Below are 26242 nucleotides of genomic sequence, written 5' to 3' on the forward strand. Positions count from 1 at the left end.
TCCCTTTGTTTTTAAGTTTTGTTTTTAAACATGACAATTTTTACTTCCCTTATTAAAATCTTAATTTCCAGGTTGGATAATCACTTGCCTCATATCTCTTGTCTTGTTTTTATTATCATCCATTTTGTTAAAAGTTACTCGCTGAAGATGCCATTTTGATAAGAATGAGGGAAAACCGCTACAAAGTCTAAGCCCATATCCGGATCACATTTTATTTTGATTTGATATATTATCTATAACTTTGCTTTCATAGTTTATATAAATGTGGAGAATCATCAATCTTTATAAATACCTAGTATCCAAGATATAGGCCCTATACATATTAATTAACCTGTTTATGCCACAGTGTACAATGTAGTATTTAACATTCATCACTTTGTTATTATAACCTGTAACAAGTATGTGTATATGTGTGTGTATATATATAGTTGTAGTCAAACAGGTAATTATAGGAAAAATCTTTTGCAGCAAAAGGTTTGCTTGTATGGATAAGGAAAAAGTTACAAGAAATTGATATCTGCAATTATTTATTTCAGCATTTTTTTGGAAAACCTCCATGAATGGCAATTCAAAAGTATTCATACCATAACAAGGAAAATGAAATGTCCATTAACAAAATACTAGTTAGAAGCACATCGCCAGTTTTTTCTTCTGGTCCTTGAGTTCCAGTCTAGATCTTTTTTTCCCCCAAGCATGTTCCAAATTGCAGTAGCCAGAGCAGTACACCACTGGACTAGTGATACGTGTGTTAAACAGTTGTTCAGGGTCACTGAGCGTAGTCTTAATGTGGATCAAAACAAAGCCCTGACAATGGCCACTATGTTTACATAATGACAAATAGTAATACTAAAACTAAGGTTCAATTATTTGTCAAACGTTTTGACGATAACTTTATCAAAGATGACATATTATGACAATTACCCTTGAAGATTGTCCTTTTATATATATTTAAAAATGTTCTAATATTAGATTATGTGAAAATCTGCATCTGGGGCAGGTGGATCTTTGTAATTTACCTTTCTGTAAAGGGTTATTATTTTACACAATATTTCATCAATATTGTTTACATAAGTAACATGATAAATTGTTCAAAACATCCAACACTGAGAATCTATATTTTACTGTGTGTACCAAATGTACCACTTTAAAAAAAAAAAAAAAAAAAATTGGTCAACCATTTGTCTGTAAATGTCTTGAGATAATTTGTATCAGAATTCTAATATTTATTTTAGAATGTGGAATGTTTATCTCCGAGTTCACTGCACTTAAAACAAATCATGACTTATACACAATTACTTTATAGAAAAATACCATGCCGTGTATTATGTTATCTTTCTTTTGCTTTTTTCTCTGACACCATTGCAATGTCTTTTGCTCTTTCTTTGCTCTCTTCTGCCTTCGTCTCCACACTTGCTGTATTGATGGGATGTTTCTTTTTTCATCTTAAATAGGTTCCATTTCATATAGAAATTAAAATCTGTAGTGTGTCAAAACATATCCTATGGCAACAGAGCGATCTGATTGGTTGGAAAGGTGATGGTGTTCAATGTGTTTAATAACTGACTACAATCACTCAAATTTTTTTTAATTACTTTTTTATATCTGTGCAGAACATAAACCCCAGAAAGTAGTGTGTGTGTGTGTGTGTGTGTATATGTATATATATATATATATATATATATATATATATATATATATATATATATATATATATATATATATATATATATATATATATATATATATATATGCAGTAAACTCTACCTAGAATATATAAATACCACACCCATAATTGCTGTATGATTTAAGGTACCACACCCATAATTGCTGTATGATTTAAGGAAGAGATTATGAAAGCCGGACATAAAAATGTGGCAATTGGTGGTTTACAGGCTAAGGGGAAAGTTTTATCTGTGAAACTGTTAAATGGTCCCTACTCTCTGTCTCCATATACATATAATACATTAAACTGTGCAAACTGCAATTGTAGACCCCTCAGGCTGTCATTGTAGATTTGTACCTTAGCCAGAGGAAAGCGATTAGGTACAGAGCTTCTAACGACTTTTATAGAATAAAGGATTTGTAAGTTATGTGCAAGTGATAATACTGGTGAGTGGGGGTTTTGAATCTATAAGGAAGGTGAAACTCCTAAATGCTCAAGACTAGGAAAAGTAATGTTATGTGATAAATTACATTATATACACGGAGTGTACAGAACATTAGGAACACCTGCTCTTTCCATGAAATAGACTGACGAGGTGAATCCAGGTGAAAGCTATGATCCCTTACTGATGTAACCTGTTAAATCCACTTCAGTCAGTGTAGATGAAGGGGAGACAGGTTAAAGAAGGATTTTTAAGCCTTGACACAATTGAGACATGGATTGTGTGCCATTCAGAGGGTAAATGGGCAAGACAAAAGATTTAAGTGCTTTTGAACAGGGTATGGTAGTAGGTGCCAGGCGCGCTGGGTTGAGTGTGTCAAGAACTGCAACGCCGCTGGGTTTTTCATGCTCAACAGTTTCCCGTGTGTATCAAGGATGGTTCACCACACCAAAGGACATCCAGCCAACGGCAGGCCAGTGGTCGAAAGCAGCTCATTGATGAAAGAGGCCAAAGGAGGCAAATTGTGCAGAGCAACAAACGGACTACAGTTAGTCAACTGACAGTCCAGTACAACAATGGTGCCGAAAGACCCATAAAAGAATGCACAACTCGTACCGACACGAATGGGGTATGGTAGCCGACAACCTAATAGAGTCCCTCATCTTTCAGCAAAACACAAGAAACTGCGGTTGCAGTGGGCTAAGGAACGAAAATATTGGACACTGGAGGATTGGAAAAACATTGCCTGGTCTGATGAATCCCGGTTCTTGCTGTTTCACTCTGATGGGAGAACTAGGGTGTGGAGAAAACCACATGAGTCCATGCATCCATCATGTCGCGTGTTAACATTGCAGGCTGATGCTGGTGGTGTGATGGTGTGGGGTGTGTTTTCATGGCACACATTGGGCCCCTTGATAAAAGTGGAGCAACGTTTGAATGCCACAGGATATCTGCCATATTGTCCAAATGGAGAAAGTTTGGGACAGTAGTGAATCTTCCCCTACCAAAATCTCTCCAAAAGCAAGGCGTAAAATCGCCCAGGAAGTCACAAAGAACCCTAGAACAACATCCAGGTTTCTGCAGGCCTCTCTCGCCTTGGTTAAGGTCAGTGTTCATGACTCCACCATCAGAAAGACACTGGGCAAAAATGGGATTCATGGCAGAGTAGCAAGGCGGAAACCATTGCTCACTAAGAAGAACATGAGTGCTTGTCTCAAGTTTGCCAAAAAGCACCTGGATTATCCTCAAGAGTTCTGGAACAATGTTCTTTGGACAGATGAGTCAAAAGTGGAACTTTTTGGCCAACATGGGCCCCATTAAGTCTGGTGAAAACTAAACACTGCATTCCACAGTAAGAACCTCATACCAACAGTCAAACATGGTGGTGGTAGTGTTAGGGGATAGTAGTGTAGTGTTAGATGCTTTGCTGCATCAGGATCTGGACGACTTGCCATCATTGAATGAACCATGAATTCTATAGGAGAATGTAAGGCCATCCACCTGTGAGCTGAAGCTGAAGCGCAGCTGGGTCCTGCAGCAAGACAATGATCCGAAACACACAAGCAAGTCTACATCAGAATGGTTGAAGAACAAGAAAGTTTTTTGGAATGGCCTGGTCAAAGTCCAGACCTAAACCCCATTGAGATGTTGTGGCAGGACCTGAAACGAACAGTTTATGCTCGAAAACCCCAAAATGTCACTAAGTTGAAGCAGTTCTGCATGAAGGAGTGGGTCAAAATTCCACCATGGTGCTGTGAGAGACGGCACTGTGATCAGTTATACAGGTTGCAGTTATTGCTGCTAAAGGTGGTGTCACCAGTTATTGAGTCCTAGGGGGCGATTACTTTTTCACACAAGGGCATTGGGTGTTGCATAACTTTCTTTAATAAATAAATGAAATAACACAAAATTTTGATACTTATTTGTTCACTCAGTATCCCTTTTATCTAATTTAAGATTTTGGTTGAAGATCTGATAAAATTCAGTGTCAAAAATATGCAAAAATCAGACAGGGGGCAAATACTTTTTCACGGTACTGTATATATGCATATGTTAATATTAAGACTACTCCTATATTTAGTCTTAAATAATAGTATAAAAACATCTATATATCATCATGAATTATTATAACCTGTAAACAAAAATGTGCATTTTATATTGTAAGAATTCATACTCCGGAACCATCTCTTGTGTTATATAGGCAGAAATCTACCACTACTGGGTTAAAATACACTTTAAAATTGGTATATATCTGGGTCCAGCTGAGATGCATTCACTCTGGAGTAGTCTAGAGCAGGGGTCTCATGGTCTGGTCCTGGAGGGACCAATTAAGCTTCTAATTAGCGCTCAGTTGGTCCAATTAAGTAATTTAGGGTACAGTTGGAACAAAAACCAGGAAGGACACCAGCCCTCCAGGATCAGGGTTGGAGACCCCTGCTCTAAAGCGTTGTAACTTAAACCATTCCCTTAAAATCTGATAAACCACCAGAAGTAACATTTAATACAACATTATCTGATAAATAATAATATACAAATTGTAATCAAAATAGGTTTAGGTAGCCAGCTTCCCAATATTTGTTTCTATTTCTGTGAATTCATCCTTTTTTTTTGTTTGTTTGAGTTTCTCTGACACATTTGATAAATACAGTTAGCAAACTTAAACTATTACATATTACAATTACACTCAATAAAATTCTTCATGGAGAGGTCCTGTACACATTTTATACATAATATAAGGTCTACATGTCAGGAATGCTGTAAAAATACATGAGACGTCTTTCCTCATGCCTCCCCTTTCCTCTGCCCCACATCCTCAGTCTTTTCAGTTGCCCCTCCATTGGTTCTACCACTTTCCTGGTATTGTCGTTCCACATTCGTACCACTGGACGTAGTTAATCTGTGCTTTGCCGCCTATTTCACCAAAATTGACTGGTTCTTGCCTAATAGCTCTATAGTAACCTGGGGGAGTGGAAAAAAATCAAACCATAATTTACAGGTATGTAGAAAATGAACATTTTACATACTATTTTAAACAACCAGTGCACATACCCTTACCCAATCTGGAATGGAAAAGCAGTTATTGGCACTGATTAGCAAAAGCACAACTGTTTTGGTATGTACCCATGGTATAACAGCATTACAGTGGCGGCATTTTGATAGTCTGTATTACAAGAAATATGCATTCAAGTGCAGTAGTATCAGACCAATACTAGTGTGTTGATGCATCAGTCGGAACCACCCTGTGCTAATAAAATAATAGAAAAACCCAAATTTGGCTGAATGGAGAGCTTGTCAGGCTATGTGTCAAATGCCCAACTTGCTTGAGACTGGAATATTTGCATGCAAGCATGTCTTAAGAGGAGCTTTACCATGTGTACTACTTGTTGACAATATTAATCCAAAAATATGTTTTTTTTTTATTATGTAAGGGGCACTGGTCATATCTGGCATAGAGAAAAGTACACAATACAATATTATCCAGGTGTCCTTTAATTAATCAGTGCTAATTAAAAATGAGAAACATGTCTTAAAACATTATTAAAAGTGTGAGGACTTCGATGCACAAATGAAGATTGTACTGAGAAATAGTGTAAATTTGAAAAAAAAAGAAACAATTTCTATTTTTATAAAACACAACAACATCGATCCCCCCTTCTCCTGGAAATGGTTCAGTCCAGAATCAACTGGCAGAATCGAGTAAAATTAATAGGATAATCCATTTTACAAAAGTTAACAAATGTGTTTTTTTTTTTTTTTTTAATATATATATATATATATATATATATATATATATATATATACACACACACACACACACACACACACACATAAATATATGAACACTGGAATTAGGTATGGTATTCTATGCACAAGGTGGCATCTGTACACAAGATAAGATGTACCTGAATGCTAGCAAATATCTCGCTGTGACTGGATGATTTCTGGTATGTGATTTATAATTATCTGCACAGGTTTACCTTCTCTTTGTGGCAGCTGGTCATTCGGGAACTGCTGTCCAGTTCGTCCATCTAAAAATGAATCAACAAACTGACAGTGGTCTTCTCCATGACCTGTCTGGTCCCCTATATTGTAGAAGGTTCCTGGGGAGATTAAAGATGAGGAATGTGATGATTTGAAAAAGCAGCTAAAGCAGTGATGGACCTTTAGGGCGTCTGATTTTCGTGTGAAATTTTTTTCCAAATTCGGGTGAATTATTTAATGGAGAAATCAGGTAAAATCGGGTGGAATTTTTAATATATAACCAGAAAGAATAAATATCCAGGTAGAAATCGGGTTTTATTTAGAAATAAATAAATTAAGTGTTGACAACAAAGTTGTCGTCAACAGTTTAAATCCTAAACGTATGTATATTTCCATACATTGGGGTATGCAAACTTTAGACAACATCTAGCTCTCTCCCCTCTTTCTCACTCACTCACACACACACACACACACACGCACTGTATATGGAGGCATTTCTCCATTCCAATCAAGTTTTATTTTGTAGTGGAGTTGTAAGTATAATTGCACACAGAACATATGGAAAACTAAACAACTTTACTCCATGCTGTTTTACAAAGTGAAACGATCGACTGTTACATCTAAATGCACTTGGCTTAAACACACACTCACAAAACAAATAACTGGGAAAAAAAGAAAGCAAGAAAAGCAAAAACCTTAAAGCTATATCGCTGTAATTTTGAAAAATCAAAAAAAATATATACAGTGGTTTGTAGAAGTATTCACCCCCTATCAATAATGTCACATTTTGTTGAATTACAAATAATTTATGCACATTTTTTCAAATAACTTTTTTTTTTATTCAAAGCCATAGCAGTTAAACAATGTTATACGAAAAGTTAAATTTTTGTCTCATTTGACCACAAACGTTTTCCCCACAAGTCTGCAGTATCATCTACATGCTTTTTTCACAAACTCTGTATGTGCTTTAATATGAGACTTTTTGATTAATGGCTTGGTCCATACAGGTCAGCTTTGTGTAGGGACCGGCTCATTATTGATGTGTGAACATTGACTCCCAACTCAGACACACAACTTTGCAGATCTATCAAGGTCATTGTTGGCTTAAGAGTGACATCCTGAACCAGTTTCCTGCTTGCCCGGCTGCTCAGTTTGGGAGGGCAACCTGATCTGGGTAGTGTGTGGGTGGTATGATGCATCTTCCACTTCTTAATGATGGACTTCACTGTGCTACGAGGGATAATCAGGGCCTTTGAAATTGTGTTGTACTCTTCTCCTGCTCTGTGCCTCTCTATCCCTGACTTGTTTTGAAAGCTCCTTGGTCTTCATGGTTGCTTTATTTTATCACTATGTGAGTTGCAGCTTGAAAGTCTTTATATATCTGTGGGAAATTATCTACAAGTTAAACCATTTTGAGTACTCACAGACTGAAACCATTTCACTAATTTTGTAACCTTTCAAAAAAATAATTTGCACCTGAGCTGATTTAGGGCTGCAGTAGCAAAGGGGTTGAATATTTATGCAACTGAGATTAATCTGCTTTTCTCAGTAAATCTTACTTATTTATATTACTATTACTGTTACTATATTATATTATATATTTGCATTTTTTAACTTTATCAATGTGGAGTAGTTTGTGTAGATTCTACATGTAAAGTCTGATTTGAAAGAGCAGTGGAGAACCCTCTGGTGCCAACAAAATGTGAAAACTTTGCAGGGTTGTGAATACTTCTGCAAACCACTGTATATATAAATCAGCTTACTGTTATCAGCACCAATTCTGCTCTGTTGCATTTGAATCACAGACACCTATACATGCGTTTATTCATATACAGTATGACCCTATTCGGGGAGTTTTCGGGTTTAACCCGAATGCAGAAAAAAAGAATTCGGAGGGAGAAATCAGGTTAAAATCGGACAAAAATCAGACACCCTATGGATCTTTTACATTATAAACAGTACAGTAAGAATGGATCTTACATTATCTTAATCATGCATGTCACATGACTCGATATGCTAAATGTAAATGTTAAGCGTGCAAACAGCTTTATGAAAAAAAAACAAACTAATTTTTCAGTAACCAATGTTGAATATTATACAGTGTTCCTGCTTTGAGAAAAGTTATATTATTATCATTATTTTTCTGTTTTTAAATCTAATTGGGTTTAAAGGTAACTGCCAAGAAGATGGCACTGCACCATTCCCTCTGCTGCTTAACACCTGTGCAGGACATACAAGAGCAACTACCTCTGAAAAACTGAAACTGAGGTGCAATGAAGTAACAAATGACTTCCTCCTTACCTGTAAGAGTGTCACTCAGATAAATCTTATATCTTAATGAGTTACAGAGCTGCACACCAACAAATTTGCGATACCACGTTCTCTTAACAAACTGCTTCCCATTGCATTCAGAGTAAGAGTCCGACCGGAACGGGTACTCTGTCCAAATGGCATCTTTCCCTAGAAAGTAAGTTATTCCACATAGTCACAGTGAGTCACTTTAACATTTTTTACCATGATACCAACACCTCATGTGTTTCCCTAGTGAAATCTAGGTCTTAAACACCACTTATCCAATTTTCAAACTATTCTTTGCCATTTCTTATTCTATACTATTCAGCACATACTGTTGATATACATTGTGGTCATCAACGCTTTTAATCATCTCTACTTCTGAATTAACAGGCTGTGGTGTTTTAATGTCATTTTGAAAAACTTGAAATTTAACCATACATGGGCTTTTCAAAAGATTTAATTGTGAGATTGAATTACCACATGCAGTCTGGTTTTGGAACAGATTGAATTCAGAACAAAGACTGAACATGTGTGTATGTACTATTACGTTTAACAGGAAATAACTGATGATCTTCAATGACAATTGAGTGTCGCTACAATATCAATGTAATGGTTCTGAACATAGGGGCAATAGTATTGTGGCACAAGGGCAGGTACAATAGTATGAGCTAATTATACCACAGTGGTAACATTTTCATATTTGGACATATCTGTGGTATCATAATGGAATTAGTACAGTTACCCATACCAGGACCCTGGTACCACATCAACCCCAGTCCAGTATTAGGAGTAATGTGTAATATTTGGTCCAAGTCCACCGTGGTCTACTGCTACAGTATGTTTGCCAAGAGTTTCAACAGGGTAATATACAGATATTCTAAATAAAAGGACCCCAATGTTATTTAAAACAATAATGAATACTCAAAACATACTTCTTATCTTACTAATTTTGTAACCATACACATTCAACACCTCATCAGTTAGGAAGCTCCTTTCAATTATAGCTGCTTTTCTGTAGTTAAGGGTTACCAGACAAAATCCTGATTCACGCTATTAAAATAGAGCAGAGGTTTGGAAAGCATAGGCGCAAGTTTACATACTACGGTACTAACAAACACTGATTTCTTAGACTGCTGTTTAATGCATCAGTCTAAGATATAGTGGTGAGCAATAAAAGGTGTGTATTTTCAAGTCCAATTAATTTCACCCCATAAAAGTCTCCTTCCCCAACTCCCAGCCCCTTCTCTTTACATCAGTATTTGGTCTGGCACTGCATCAGGTAAGCAGTACCGTGTGGAAGAAGTGAAATCATACTTAAAAAGAACATTTCACGGTGTGTTTATCCTGTGCAGACTGAGTCTCTTGCCAGGCCACATTATTAGTCTGTCCATGAATTCATCTCACAAAAATACTGTGTAGGAAGGCCGCTGAATAAAGAAAGTACAGAGGGCTCACCTGAAATGTATTCACTAACCCGGGGGTCCGCTGAAAGGAACCAAAATAAATACATAAAAAAACATTAAATCACAAATCTAGTTAGGTTTCTGAGAAAAAGTTAATTTAATTACAAGATTCTGTTAGGAATCATTCTTTTATAGCACCTGAAAAAAATTAAATAACCAATAGTCACAGTAAAAGTTTGAATCTGGTAAATCTTACGTTTTATCAATAACTGTCAACCTTTACTGAGTAAGGAGGTAAATGCCAGGAATTACAAAGAAATATTTATTTATTTCGGACATTTACCGGTTAATGCCATAATTTACCAAAGGTTATTGATAAAGGCACTTACTTATTCTTGAGATGTATCGGTAAATGTCAAATGTAAAGTTATATCATGTTTATTTCTGACATTTACTGCTTACTTGGTAAATGTCAACATTTACCAGTACATATTGAGATTTGCCAAGATTCAAACTTTTACTGTGACATATACTATAACAAAATAACACTGCATCACATACAGGAATCAAAGCATTGTTAGATTCTATTTCAGACTGTTTTGTACTTCCTGGGTCGTTTGACATGGAGGCTCACGTTTTTCCCTCCACTTTATTGGCTTCTTTCCTGTAAATGCCCCCTCAGTTGCTCCCCCCAGTGACTGCCATGCTTTCAGCTAGCAGCAGGCTTTGACACAGAAGACACAGCTGAGGTGAAATAACCCCGGAGGTGCCAGTGCAACAGGTAAATAGGCATAGAAATTGAAAACACCCTTTAACCTAAAGTAGTACTAGATACCATGTTTTAAAATAAAAATACACGTGTGCTATAAAATGTGTGTTCTTTCAAAACTGCACATTTGAGACCTACGTAGCTAATGGAAGAGCATGGTTCAGATTTATGCCATGCTTTTGTTAACTACAATTACTTTAATGAGAACCAAAATATTGAAGTGAGTTTCTTCTTTTGCTAGTTTTTGTTCTGCTTCTTATGGCTGTGTAAGAACTCATCAACATGGCACTTTCACTCCAAAGGATGTGACATCTCTTATCTAAAAAATGATACCAATCCCTATAAGACTAAGTTGTTCAGCTGAAGACATGATTTTATTGCAGCTGCTTCCAGTGGTATTGTTGGGTCTTTAGAATCACAACCCAATGTTTAGCAGTTCATATGGTATTAATCTAGCAATTCAAAAAATTACTGACATATCAAAACTGCATAATGATATTGACAGGGCTCTGTAACTGTTCCAATAAACAGTCATTGTGTTTTGATGCTTAGACATGACTGTAGTTGTTTTTCACTGATTTTCTTTTGTTTTGTTTAAAATATTTCTAGGACAGGGTTGTCAAACTCAAATTGTGAGCCAGAAAATAAAAAAAACACATTTTCTGTTGCTTTTGTTTTTCAAAACTTTTATTTCAGTTTTGTAGATTTAATAGGAATGCCCATCACTGTTAGCCATGAAACAAACAAGAAAAAAAAAAACTTTTATCTAACTAACATGCATTATAACAACCCTCACTCTGATCCAAGCCTGGGATCTGATGGCTATATTTGTTGTCCCTCTGCACTACTGCAATCCCTTTGGCTCCAAGGCTTCCCACTACATTCCTTTGCGGTTCTCATTCCTTTAGTTTCTGATATGGTGGACGGAATTGGAGGCCACATAAACTGAACGGAGTTAACCTTTTCAAAGAGACTTGTGAAACTGAAACACAAGGCCATAATAATTCAAGTGTTTGTGAGTAAGTGGCTGCAAACTACAGCCTGGGTTTATTGTACTGTCCTCTTGCCTATTTGTGCTGTTTCCGATATTCTGAGGGGTTCTTGTTGCAACTACTCAAAAACAAGGTTTAATTTTTCCATTTTTGGCACATCCCTGAGTTCTGATGCAGCTCTTGAGTTGCGGTTGTCAGATAATAGCTGGAGAACTACTGCAGAAAGAATACGACTCACAAGGCCCTATCTGCAAAGCTTTAACTTCAGGCTTATTCAAAGAATGTTTTTCCAAAGTATGTTTTTTCTATGACTAAAATACCAGCTTCTCATAAAGAGTATAGACAACGTATCAAATATAATGTTTTAGTAATGGCAATAAAAACCACTCAGAATGATGAAAAAAAAAGACTTCAAAATAAAACAATTATAAAAGGGTGTTTTGTTTTAGGAGTATGGAGTTTGCAGAACTTGCTTTAGAAAGCTGATAGTAAACTGTAGCTCACCTGATTCTGTGTTAAACGGTACTGGTTCACTGGATGGACCCACTCCAAGTACATTTTTGGGTAGTACTGTAAACTCATAACTGAAAAGAAACCAAAAGATAACCCTGTTAATCCTTTCAGTGTTAGAAGTTGCATAACTATTATGTACCTGGAATTGAAGTATGAAAAATTATTGGATAAAAAATGGTTAATTGTTTATTCAATTCCCAAATACATTCAAGAGGGAATATATTAACTATATAATAAAAGTGAGCTTAATATATTTTGTCATGAATCGCTTCTAGCAGGTCTTCTGTGTGATTTAATAGCCAACATGGAAGTTTTCACTTTAACTTGGCCCTCATTATACACACTGAACAAAAATATAAACGCAACATGTAAAGTGTTGATCCCATGTTTCATGAGCTGAAATAAAAGATCCCAGAAATCTCAATAAAATCTTTTCAATTGTTGCATGTTGCGTTTATATTTTTGTTCAGTGTACATATTAGTAGTAAACACCCTGTAAAGGCTTTACCAAGGAAATACTGACTCAAACAAAACAGATCTCTAATGCAACCCCAGAAAGTGCTGTATACTGTTATGTGTTCACATACAAGACAAGACACAGTTTTTCTGTCTTTTCCATTAGGGACAGGACACTCCCTTAATGGCTAATCCTTGTGTGATGTTATGATCGTCTCTGAGCCAGGAATGTCAGTTCATAGGAAGCCCCAGTATATATTGTGCCTCTAATATTCTGCCAAGCTGTCCCTTATTCAGCCACATAAAAAACTCAAGAGAGCAGAAGCTCCCCAGTAGGCCTCAATCTCCGAGCATTGCTGACATCAGACCTCTGAAAACTGCAAATACCACCGGGAGAATAAACTCACTTCTGGGAATAAAGGGATTACATTTTCTGACATTTTTTTTAACTTTCCATAGGAAAACTGCAAAAAAAAAGCAAAAAAAAAAGGCATGTGTGACATGCACATTTAGTTGTAGCCCTACATGACTAATTAAATGTAACTTTCCACTTACTTCGTTGTCAAAAGGAAGGTAACATCTGTGATTCCATACACCATCGAAAAAAACTTGTTGTTTATTCGAGGTGTGGAGATTCAATTAGGCTCTTCAGCCTCCCTATTATGACAACGCTGCATTTGGGACAGGTAATAATGGAGGAGAAACCCCTGAATAATTTAACATGAATGAACCACTGCACCAAAAGATCATTACCTTATTACAGCTTATCATCTCCACGGGTTCCGCTTGTCTCTGTGTGTTAAGTATCTTCATCAGACAAGTGTGTGTGTGTGTGTGTGTGTCTGAGTGCGTGTGTGTAGTTATCACATTTAAATGCACTGTTAGACCAGGAGAGATTTGTGAAAACAGGACTTCTACTGTATTTTGTTGTAAATCTTGAAATAATTACCATATTAAAACCCCTTACTGCACAGAGCACTAAAAAAAGGATGTTTCATACTATTCACATCCTGTCACTGTTTTACACTTGAGGCAGTCTGTTTCCAGGGTAACCATTTAGTATTTATTGTACTAAATAATGCAATTAATAATGTGGTCATTGTTCTTTCTCTGCACGGCATTCTGGGTGCTAAGGGTAATACATCTATCTCTGTCCCTGTTACTGTCTCTTCTCTCTTTTTTCTTTCTCTTTCCCTATTTTGTCCCTTTCATTTAGTTATGATTTTATATATATATATATATATATATATATATATATATATATATATATATATATATATATATATATATATATATATATAGTAAGATGGCAGGGAAGGGGTTAAAATCCTTCGCTGCATAAAACATGTGAGAATGCATGTTTGCTTAATTATTTGATTGTTTAATCATTTTTAGTTAATCCCCTGCACCTGGTGGTAATTGCAAATTAGAGCCAGGTGCAGGGTATTTAAAGAATACAGCCAGTCAGTTCATGGCTGCTGAGAGGTAGGAACAGAAAGTGTGCTCTGGTTCTGAGCAGTCAGAGCGAGGTACGATGTTAAACTGTGTGGTTTTCGGTTTTAGGTTACCGGTAAACAGCTTAGCTGTCTGGGGTGTTAGTAAGAGGAATCCTGACTGTATAGTTAGTGCTCCACTTCTTGTATACTCGATCTACAACAAACAACAAACCAATATAAACAAACACAAAGTAATTTTCACGCGCAGTCGTGACAATTTTTAGGTAAACACCTGGACCCAGACTAAAAATTTCCTGGGTTGATTTGACACTCGCACGCTCCTAGAAAAGTGGTGCTATAGATATATATATATATTATATCATATATCATTATAATTATTATACGCGTTGATCTATAACTCAAGTAGGCACCTACATATTCATAAATGACTAAGGGAGACACACTTTTAGCACTTTTGGTGAATTACAATAAATAGTTTTTTGTTAAAGAAGGGAAATGATGGAAGTTTGCAAGGTGGTTTTGATGTACTGTTGGAAACTAAAGGCTTTTCTGAGGGCAGCTGCAGTGTAGTATTACCCTTCATTCTTGGCTTAGGCTAACTAGCTGCTCCACAGAGCCAGATCAGACTTGTTATTGAAGAAGGTCCTTCAGAGAACAATAAACTCATAGGTGGAAACAGCCTGGCAAGGAATGATAATAACAGCATCCACCGACCCAGCATTACTGTATGTATAAACACAGTAAACACACAGTGCCATTACACAGGATTATTTAGGCCTCTTACAGCATTTCTGCAAAGCAAATCTTGACTCAATCACTTTCAAGATGATTGTGAATGTTACTCATTGTGCATTAATATATATATATATATATATTATATATATATATATATATATATATATATATATATATATATATGTGCACCCATGCATTCACAGGGCATGTCAAAGCTGGACCTGCGTGTATGTTTACCTGGAGTCTGCTTTCAGGTTTTCCACTGCAGTGTGGGTCTGGTTTGTAACCGTTATTGATTCCTCATTTCCTGAAGGTCCTGTTGACTTGGAGATTACTTCATATTCTACACAAAAGGCAAGAAGACAATACCAATGTTTGCCTTCTGTATTTATATTTGATGCCCTTTGCCCTTTGGACATTTCATTAGTTTATTTCATTTGCACTACATATGAAGTTTCTACACATCTGTATTACCATTTTTTCCATTAAATTCCTGTTTACTGTACACATCTTTCACAAATACAGGACCTCACATGTTTCCATGACTGTACAACCAGGTCCTCTGTGACGTCTACTCGCCTTCATTCTTCCAGTATAATGCAGGCCACTTATCAGGTAGCATTATCCAACTTCAGTGAGTTGGAGAGACCAATTTTTTTCCAGCTGGCAATCCTAACCGGGGCTGTCAGTGTCTCAATTCAATTTATAATGCCTACAGAATTTATAGTACCTACAGACGATGCCAACTCCCATTTTCCAGTGATTTTCCAGACGATACTCAAATCTATATTCATTCTAAACCTGATATCAATATTACTGTCTCTGCCTTAACTGCCTGTATCTCTGGTATAAAAAATTGGATGTCACTACATTTTTTACACCTTAACTGTGAAAAGACTGACGTAATGCTGTTAGGTAATCCCAGCCAGCTAATTAAACCCAGTACTTTAAATTTGTCTGTTGATGGAACCATGCTTGAGTTCAGATCTAAGATGAAAAATGTGTGTGTGATTTTCGATCCTGGGTTAAATTTTGAATCGCAGGTGCTGAATACTGTAATACTGCAAGGTTTCTTATTTTCACCTTAGAAATATTGCCAGACTGCGTCCCATGCTTTCTCTACCTGCAGCTGAAAAGCTGGTTCATGCTTTTGTTTTCTCCAGGATCAATTACTGTAACGTCCTGTTTGCTGGGGTGTCTAATAGCATCCTCACTAAAAGTCAATTCGTTCAAAATTCTGCAGCCAGAATTTTGTTTCGGTTCCGCTCAAGAGAGCTCCTGTCTTGGAGGCCTTGCACTGGCTGCCTAGCAGGTTTAGAATTGATTTTAAAATTTTATTGCTGATATATAAGGCTCTTCATGGGCTAGCTCTGACTTATCTGTCAGATCTTTCATCTTTTTACACTCCCACTCGCAACCTCCTCTCTGCTGATCTCAGACTGCTGTGTGTCCCGCCTGCTCGCCTGCGCTCTGTGGGCAACAGGGCCTTCTGTTACTATGCCCCCAAATTATGAAACTCTATTCCACTAGAGATCAGGGACTCAGCTTCTTTGAGTGTTTTTAAAGTTAATTTAAAGACTTACTTTTTTAGAAAGGTGTTTTTATGATTTTTATGATTGTTTTATCTCCTTGTGTTTATTAATGCATAATCTGTTTATTTATTGCAGTACTATTAATTGTGAAGCGCTCTGAGATGACTGCTTTTAAGGGTGCTATACAAAATAAAGTTTATTATTTTATTATTATTATTATTTTATTATTATTATTATTATTATTATTATAAATGTAAACACTGTAACACTGTACAGTACCTGTTGCAGAATCATTATCCACTTTCTGCCAGTCCAGAATTACAAAGGAAGAGCAGCCCTCCACAGTCACCACGGTCAAGTTGGAGGGAGGGTGCTTAGGCGGGCCCGTGATGTCCTGATTCGAGGGTTCCTCTTCCGGGAAGTGTCTGAGAGACTCTGTGATTGAACAAGGGTCGTCTGGCTCCTTCATCATGTACTTCACATGAGGAGCTAAAACAAGAACAAGCAAGACCAATCAGCAACCAGGCAGGTTATAGAACCAGGAACAGAACAAAAATACTCCATCGCCCATGAACACAGCGTTAATAAGTATCTGTACAAAATGCATTTCAGATTTTGTGGACTTTTGAATTGAGTGCTTTAGGGTTTAATGCAGACTGCAGATGTTAATTTCAGCTTACCAATGAAACGTTCCTTTCCCATGGAGTCGACTTCCAGCAGAGGAGCTGGGTTGAAGACTGAAGAATTATCTGCAGGCTCCATCCTTGTTGCTGTGATCCAATAATAATAAGATTTATTTTTTTAAAATCATTTTTTAGTATTTTGTGATGGCTTAAGCACATAACATTACCAAACCTATAACGATCCAGAAGCTAAAAACAAATAAATAAATAACACTGCATGCCACTGCAGGAAAGCTCCATTTTATATCATGCAACCAGTACACACAACAGATTTTATGATACTCAGGGATTCATCATTATCAGACGCACTAGAAAAAAAAAAAAAAACACTCCACATTTACAGATTGCTGAAATATAATTATTTATGTTAAAACTTGTGTTATCATTGGTCAATGCAAAAAGAAAAAAGGATATTTGTGAGTAAATCTATTCACCATTTATTCTTGTATCCACTGCTGTCATCAGTTTCCTTTCTTGTTTTGCTGGTTTTTCAGTTACTGAAGACAAAACCGTCCTGAGAACAGATGACTTGTCTGGTAATTGACGTTCTTCTGTTATCTTGACTGGAGAATGACAAACCATTTTTGGCACATATAACCTTTTTCCATCTTTTTTATTTTTTTTTTTTTACACTATATTCTATATTAATATATTAGATGACACTAAATACTAAGTTTAAAAAAAAACAAAAAAAAAAACATATACAGCTATGACCAAAAGTTTTGCATCACCTAGAAATTTAGGATTGAGACATAATAACACATGAACATCATTTTGATTTTTTATTTAACATCATGCATTCATATCACAGAAGCAATACTAGTGATACAGTATATCATGTTAGATTTCGATAGTATATGGAAAACTACAAAGCGTTGTGTAATTCAGTATGTTAACGTAACATTATTCAGCAGGTTTCATTCTATAGGGTGATGCAAAACTGTTGCCCATAGCTGAACATCCATCATATAGACATATAGGTGTGACAGGCAGTCGAGTGCCTAGACTGCATCCCCGACACAGAGGAAATAAAAACACACTGAAAGGATGTTTTCTAAAGAGAATATACTGCATATAATGTTTATTGTACCGATGTTTCCGGGCTTGCCAACCACTGTGTTCTGCTTCCTTCTGCTGGGGTCAGGGGGGGAGCGTTGCAGAGGAGACGCTGTTAGCAAAACAAGAAAACAAAAAACAAATTACTTAGTTGTTTTTTTTTTTGTTTTTGTTTTTTGTGGTGGTGTACCAGGTTACTTTGGAGAGTTTCTGGGAAAGAAAAAGCTTTATATATATACTATTTGAAAGACACTTCATTTTAAAAGGTCCTCCTAACATGGTTAACAAGTAATGGATGAGTGATTACACAGTAAGTGACACAGCACAGTACGTGACACTGCTCTCCAGGGAATTTCGTTCATTGTCCAGAGCACTTACTGTATGTTCATTGGCAGATAAATAATCCCTTTTCATACTGCTGCAGACTAGCCAACTGTAGCTTACAGTACTGGGTGCTTGAAGGGTACATAATAAAGGAGGTGGCAAAAGTTACTGGTAAGAGAAAAAAGCATTCAATTGTACTGTATACACCTTTCATCTGTCTTGTGTCTCTGGTAGGGCACAGTCTACCTGAAAAGTGAAAGTGTTTAATTTCCAATAGGAAGCCTTCCTGAATAGCTGAGGAAAGTACTGTATTTGATACCTCACAGATATTAAACTAGCTTTTTGTATGTTATTCTTCACAGAATTTAAAAGATAAGTTGTCTCTTGAATAGAAAAATAGGTAAAACACAAACAAGTACAGTATTTATTGAAACTGGAACACTATAGGCAATTTCAATGTTAAAATTATTGAACCCATTTATCAATATACATTACGTATTGTATACTCAGTGGCAGACAACCCCATTTCACCAAAAAATAATTTCTTGTAATTTACAAATCTATTATTATTTAACTCCTAAGGCTACATCTACAGATTTTGTGAAACGTGGCAGTCTAGCTCAAGATATTATAGTTTGATAACAAATTTCGGAACCAGATACTGAAAGGATCACAATTGGAGAGATGTGATTTGAATACTGTTACGCTGAGGGGAGACAAAGCCACTTTTTGGCTTGAAACCTGTTTCCAGGAGTCTGGGATATTTAGTTTGAGGCAACTTTGCTGTTTCAAACCCAAAAGTCTCCCCTGGTGTGCCATGTAGTGACCTGAAACCAAGTTCCAAGCCACAAAGTAGCATCGTGTTCCCTCAGTTTAAGATTTCAGCTCTACCTCCATCTGAGGATAATCTTAGTACAAGACACAGCACATTACAAGCATGACACTGGTAAGATTCCAAGGAACGGCAAACTAACATTCAACAACATTACAGTGGGACACATACAGTACAGTGAGAAACATATAGTCAGTGGGAAACAAACCGTACAGTGGGAAATGTACAGTACAGTGAGAAACATATAGTCAGTGGGAAACAAACAGTACAGTGGGAAATGTACAGTACAGTGAGAAACGTACAATACAGTGTGAAATGTGCAGTACAGTAGGAAATGTACAGTATGAAATGTACAGTAAAGTGAGAAACATACAGTACAGTGGGAAATGTACAGTACAATGGGGAATGTTGTTTTCCCTCTAAATTATCACAACCAATGACTTCCTAACATGCACACGGTATGTGTTTACCATGGACATTCGTTTGCAGATTTAATGCTTTTTTAAAAGGCAATAAAGTACCACTTAGCTTTTTTGTTTTAAATTAGACACTACTTAACATTCACAACACCTTTATAAAGGCTAACACTGTATAAGCATAGGCATGATCCCTCATGATAATGTAAAATATATATAAGTATTCACAACACTATAACAGTACAGTACTTTTGGTTTGTAACAACATGTAATGAATACTTATGTTAATGTTATATGGATGTTCATGGTTATGAGGGATTATGATGTGTAATGCAAATATAGTTGTTATACAGCACCATTTAGCCTTTATGGAAGTTTTATGAATCTTACATAGTGTCAAATTTGAACTGTTAGCAGCATGAACTCTTACTGTACATCTTTCTAATTAATCATTAATAGATTTTGTTTTTGAACCTCACCTGTTTATCAAGTGGAATTACCGTATCTCTCTTGGTAAATTCGATATTCTTGCCAATTGGCATTTGATCAATTGTAATTATGGTTATACTGTTGTTTTTAACATTCAAAACGTTTTATCAATGATTAATAATACAAAACTTTAATATGTATGTCTCATTCACAGGTATTGCAAGCATCCAGAAAGCATATGTGTTATTTTCTACAAAGTGATGGTGAATAATGGAATCGTTGAAAAACACGTCACAAAGCCTGCCTTTCATTATGTAGTGAATCGCTTTAACTGACCAAATCTTGCTACAGCAATACAACTGCAAAGCCCAGCAGCATTGCCATGGGAAACTGGGCGGTAATTAAGCTTCTGTCTTAAAAAAAAAAAAAAAAAAAAGCTAAACAATGCTGGTTGTTTTCCAGGATTTTTAATTTAAAAAAAACTTTCATGTGACAAAAATCATAACGAGCAACCTACCTGTATTAATCTAGTGTTTTCTAGTTTACTAACTTTGATTGATGTTTTATTCTGATTTTACAAAAATGTTGTAATATACGTAAATCATTACCTATTATTATTATTATTATTATTATTATTATTATTATTATTATTATTATTATTATTATTATTATTATTCAATAATAATCATAATAATACATCTATAATATTTACCTATTTATTGCATTAGTGTATGCTTTACAACAAACTTAATTTTTTTCCAAACATATAAAAAGTAAAATGTTATTGGCCAAGTATGTCCCATGCTCCTACTCACACCTCAGCTAACCTTTATAAAATTAAAAAGACACAATAAACAAAGTAAATATTATATTACATAAAGTAATATACTTTATTGATTACATAAAGTAATATACTAAATATTACTTGAAATCAATGTTTACTATTAAGGTTTACTTACTAAATGTGTCTTATTCTCTGTATGCACCTTGTCCAAGAAGTGTGTTTGTGCTGCCTTGGTCAAAAAGCACACAAAACACCCTACTGCTCATGCAGGCTTTAATAGAATGGTGCATTGCTGTGGCCACACACACTGGCCAGCCAGCCCTTTGTGGAGAGCATTGCATAAGACAGCATTTTTTTATAGGCATGCCATTGATAGCGAAACCATTACCCAGCTTTGTCTCGGGCCACTCAGAATAATCATGGACTTGACGTTCATTATCTTCCCATTGTGTTCCATTGGCTGTAGGAAAAAACTGCTGTTAAAAGGGCAGGGTTAGGAATTCATAATAGGTTCTTCTTGGTAATACTTGAGCAATTTTTCCAGTGGTTTCAATGAAAATCGGTGCCACCCATTACTTCAGTAGCATGTGGGACAGTTTTATTCAAGTTAGAGAAGTGAATCTGAACTATTTGTCTCCCAAAGCACATGACTCAGTGTTAAATCTAAGCTCATGATCTTCTTATAGAAAGCACCACTGTATCTTCTGTTTATAAATATAACTAAATGTCTCCAATAGTCCTCAGAACTTAACACAACAAAGTCTTACTTTGTGCATGCCAATAGCATAGCCATTTCCCCAGGGTGAAAAGGGGTCCTAGTTCAATTAAACTATTCTAGGTATTTGTATGAGATTAGATGTCTGATACTGCTACTGTTTTCAGGGCCTTGGACATGGGCCAGCTGTGAACTCATGAATCCGGGGCAGGTTCCAGGTTGGTTACAGTGGGTCTTCTGTAAGACAAGTTGAGGACCAAATATCTGATGGGCTGCCCTGCACTGCTCATAACTCTCCAACACAGATGAGGTAGTTATTGAGGAAAGAAACATACAGTGCTGGGATGCAATGGCATCAGATAGACCTTTATAACTCAATGGCAATTTGAACAGCGCATATTGTTTCCTAATAAAACAACTTACACAGACAATGCAGTGTGTAATGCCAATACAGAAGTTCATACTGCATCCATCTTATCACTGTACGATCACTCTGTCTCAGCATGCAATTATATGTAATCTTTTCACTATAATGTATGTGCTACAGTTTCCTATGAAAAATCAAATGTAAACCTAAGAAAAAAAGGTATTTAAAATGTCATCTTTACAGTTGTGTGTATATGAGAATGCAAGACAACAAAAATGAAATACACACTAAAAGCTGCACAAGGAGGAATACTCTACAGCATCATTCAGTTACCATGATAGTAACCACAACTCATACAAGTCTGCAGAGCAGCGCTTGAACATACAAACAGGATCAGCATGAGCGATATGAACCGAAGCCAACTCCCCAGCTGTAGGTTGTGGCTTTCACATCACATGCTGGATGTGGATGACCTTTCAGCTTCATGCAACAACATCACTGTGTGTTTCATAAACACAGAACCCCAATCCATTCAACAATTCTTTTGTAAGGGGAGGGGGTGTCCCAAACGGTGTTAAAAATACTAAAAGAAATGTAGGGGTTTCTAAATTTAGCACCATTAATTGTTTAATAGTTATGGATGGTATCTCTACAGTATCACTCAATCCTAATAGCTTTAAGTCCTGTTTTGGCTAGTTGTCTCTTTAGCCCAAATAAATAATCCTTGGTAGAAGAAATAAATGTTTTTTATTCTTTAGTGCCATGTCAGAGTTTATATTCTGATTATCGGGATTACAGGTGCCATTGTTTTACATCTTGAGCTGCATCAGGTTATATTCAGGTTATAGCTCACTACAAAACTCCCAAACTGCAACTTACGCAATTATGGAGCGATAGGTGTTTTCATTTCTTTCTTTCTATTAATCCTGTGCTGTGAATCTCCAAATAAGAACTTGTGATGCACATACATAGAAAGGGTTGGACAAAAATTAGCGTACCTGTCCCTCACAGGACTGTGTGTATACGTAATTGTGCATACAGCATGTTCCCTGCAATGTGTTTGGTAATATATCCTTTTACAGGCCAATTTCAGTCATGATATGCAAAAAGGATGATTGAGAACAGATCTCACTACATATTTCCACCACTACAAAGGTGTCAGTCATTGAAGAATGCTCAAGTATACACTCACCACAGGGTATACCCCTATACTACAATTTATATCTGCCGCACCCTGCCTTCCTGTGGTGGAGCTACAACTGCCTTTTTTTTTTTGTCCAGTCCTAGTATATTGTTATATGTGCAGTTTCTTAAAACAGAATGCTGGCTTTCATAACATGCTTTAGATTTGCAGCTTTGCGGACAGCTGTAACCCCGAATCATAAGGAGAGCAGTGACAAAGACATTAAAGCTGCATTTTAAAATGGTCCAGAATGTCATCGGCACAGCAGCCATCACATCTATAAGCTACTAAATTACATCCAAGAAACTGTGTTACAGATGCTAGAGATAACCAATCTGTAGTTATTGACAGTATATTATGCCCTAAGAAGACCTTAGCATTTGTTTCTGTTTATTTATATATATATACATATATATATATATATATATATATATATATATATATATATATATATATATATATTATATATTTGTATAGATTTCGTCGTTTCGTGTGTATCAGCTTAAAAGCAGCAAAGCACACATACAGACACATCTAAAATACAAACAAAACAGAAAACAAATTAATGGGAAGCAGTGCAGAAGTCTATAAAGGCCAGCCTGACTTGGGGCTGAAATGGAACATGACGTTAATTATAAAGCAGGTTGAGGGTAGAGTGTAATAATCAGTTCCATTACCCAATTGAATCCTTGGCCACTGAGGAAAATGATGTGATTTTGACTGTGAGATTCCCTTGTGGTGCTCACCATGTGCTGCGGGGAAAAAATAACTGAAATGGTTAGAGTTTATGTAAGGGACCAAATACAAGTTAGATTATTTGGGAGGGTAAAAAACAGTGCTCGATGGAAAATAAATTGAAAACAGGTGATCTCAACCACTGGAACCTTTAAAAGAAAGCAATATTATTTTGATAAAAGTTCATGTTAAATGGACTTGCAAAGACTTGCAATGGAGCCAACACTATCAAGAAGACAGCACCCTGAAATTACTGGGAATTAAACCCAAACAGAGAACTCTGAATGGAATGCCATTAATGAACAATGCCCAATAGCACCTGGGCTGCAAGCACTCCAAATCAGGCTTTCTCAATCTGTCAACAAAAGCCACCTCAGGGATCAGGATCAAAAGCTGCTTGAGATGATGGAAGAGAACCCATTATGTTTTGTTATCTTTGTTTATAAAAGTCCCTTTACAGAGTTTACTGTAATTTATTGGCTTTGAACTGAACTTTGTAGTTGTTAAAATTTGAATGCCTTTATTTGGCATAATTGTCACAAGTTATTTCCAAGTTTGCTCAAACATTTAATATTTTTAGCAGGGCACCGAATTAGATTACTTTTTAAAACAGTGTCAAGTTTCCTATGCTTTTCTTCTAAAAACATGTAATATAACCGCGTACTGTTTATGTACAGTGAATCTGACCACTCACAAAACACTGGAACATACAAAACAACCTTAAACAATAGTGCTTCCACAATAAACCACAGTCCTCTGGGGTCCTATCTTTTTTGTATGTCCATTACAAATTATTATAAAACTTTACAATGGAAAATAAATGTACTGTTTGCCTTGCATGACTATGCTTGTCTCTGCTTTTACATACTGGCTTCTGCTTTACAATATTTTTGCTATGCTTTTTGCCACACTTAAATATGCTTTTATAATGGTTTACTGCAGCACTTTTGACTGGCAAAACAGATATTGCAAAACTCACAAATAGTTAAACCAGCAAGTGATCTGAAGCATGAGAAGCAACTTTGGGATCACATGGAATAGATGTGTGAGAAAGTAATGGCAGACTTGAAATCAGCAGAGACCAGTGTGTTTACAGCAGTGAAGTGGGACACAGCTAAATGTCTGCAGTCCATGCTGTCCAAGCCACCCTGCTCATGTGGGTAAACTTGGCTTGTTACCCACTCACACTTCTCATCACACCCTTGCCCAGATATTACTGGATTTGGAACATGTAATAAAGCAACAAGGAAAGCCAGTATCAAGACACAAAGCACCGCTCTAGATTAGATCTGCTTTTCAAGAATCGCAATGAAAGTATTGTTCACAAACAAAGAGAAAGACCATGAAAAGGGCTTTGTAAAGTGCTGGATGTCACAAACAAAACTGAGCAAAAAACAACTCCATTACCCCAGAGACTTTTTGTTCTTTGAGAAGTGTTAGTTGGCCTGGGTTGAGCTTGCCCCTGATGTGTTTCACCATTAGCTGAAGGCAAAGCAGCCGGTTTGACTGAAGAAGGCATGTTTCTGGTTGGCAGTGCTCTGGGAGAAGTGTGTGGTACCCCTGCAGCTGATGAGGATGTCATATTTTTAAAGGGATATGCTTTACCTGGATGAGAAAGAAATTGGTGACCATGTTATTCCAATTTGAATTACAGTACCAGTTTTTAAACACAGGTTAACCCTTTACTGCCATGGTCCAGCAACGACCAGCATCTTAAACAAAAACAATATTGTATTCATGCAATCTGACATCAGAAAAAAATGGACTTGATGGAAAAATCAAGTTATGAGTATGACTGCAAATGAAGAAACATAAAAAATTGCATATTTAGTACTTTAACTTTTATGGATATTATATCTTCTCAGTCAAAGATTCACAGATCTCTAAAGCCTTACAAAAAAGTACTGCAATGCTTATTATACTATTACTAATACTGTAGTAATTCAGACAAAATCATTCTGCAGTAGTATTGCAAATTACCAAATATTAATCCCTTAACCACTGATTGTGCTTATGAACAGTATACACCAATTAAAAGGTAAGTCAAATTTATATTAAATCCATGATCCTTATTGGAAACAGAAATGATACAAATCAAAAACATATTTTTCTCAGTTGTTTGCTTAAGGGAAAAAGGAAGAAAGTCTACAATATTGTTATTAAGCAATTTAAAAACAAAAACCACAGAATCCATTGCATGCAAACAATGAAAAACAGGTATCATCCCAATAGCAAGCTTTTTAACCAACATCTGTATGCGCACGTCAAAAGATACATGATGACAGCAAACTGTGGTGTAAAGCTGAAGCACAATGCAAAACACAGGTGAAGGTTTCAGTAGCAATATGGATGACGAAGTGAAACGGCAACAAAACATGAATCTAGAAATGCTAAAAGGAACAACATTTGTCACTGAATCTATCTCTTTTCTTTTAGTATTTCTAAATGTAGCATTATTGAGTGTTTAATAGCTATGGATG

At 36.2% G+C, this 26242-nt stretch overlaps 1 protein-coding gene across 15 annotated transcripts in view; it reads right to left on the reverse strand.

The window, feature by feature from the left end:
* Positions 1-4468: 4468 nt before the first annotated feature.
* abi3bpb (ABI family, member 3 (NESH) binding protein b) overlaps positions 4469-26242 on the reverse strand; it is a 51876-nt gene continuing 30102 nt past the window's right edge. For 12 of the 15 annotated variants that reach the window (XM_041259539.1, XM_041259536.1, XM_041259528.1 and 9 more), the window contains 13 exons: positions 25170-25367; positions 23705-23779; positions 21151-21222; positions 18012-18089; positions 17356-17484; positions 16919-17008; positions 16518-16727; positions 14944-15049; positions 12050-12129; positions 9837-9866; positions 8388-8546; positions 6083-6205; positions 4469-5063 (listed from right to left, as the gene is read on the reverse strand). In XM_041259539.1, coding sequence (XP_041115473.1) covers positions 4948-5063; positions 6083-6205; positions 8388-8546; positions 9837-9866; positions 12050-12129; positions 14944-15049; positions 16518-16727; positions 16919-17008; positions 17356-17484; positions 18012-18089; positions 21151-21222; positions 23705-23779; positions 25170-25367 — 1466 coding nt within the window. In that variant the 3' untranslated portion in view covers positions 4469-4947. The remainder of the gene's footprint in view (positions 5064-6082; positions 6206-8387; positions 8547-9836; positions 9867-12049; positions 12130-14943; positions 15050-16517; positions 16728-16918; positions 17009-17355; positions 17485-18011; positions 18090-21150; positions 21223-23704; positions 23780-25169; positions 25368-26242) is intronic. The other 3 variants (XM_041259526.1, XM_041259529.1, XM_041259537.1) reach the window with 3 other exon arrangements.

Source organism: Polyodon spathula, chromosome 9, assembly GCF_017654505.1.
Source record: "Polyodon spathula isolate WHYD16114869_AA chromosome 9, ASM1765450v1, whole genome shotgun sequence".
Classification (NCBI taxonomy): Eukaryota; Metazoa; Chordata; class Actinopteri; order Acipenseriformes; family Polyodontidae; genus Polyodon; species Polyodon spathula.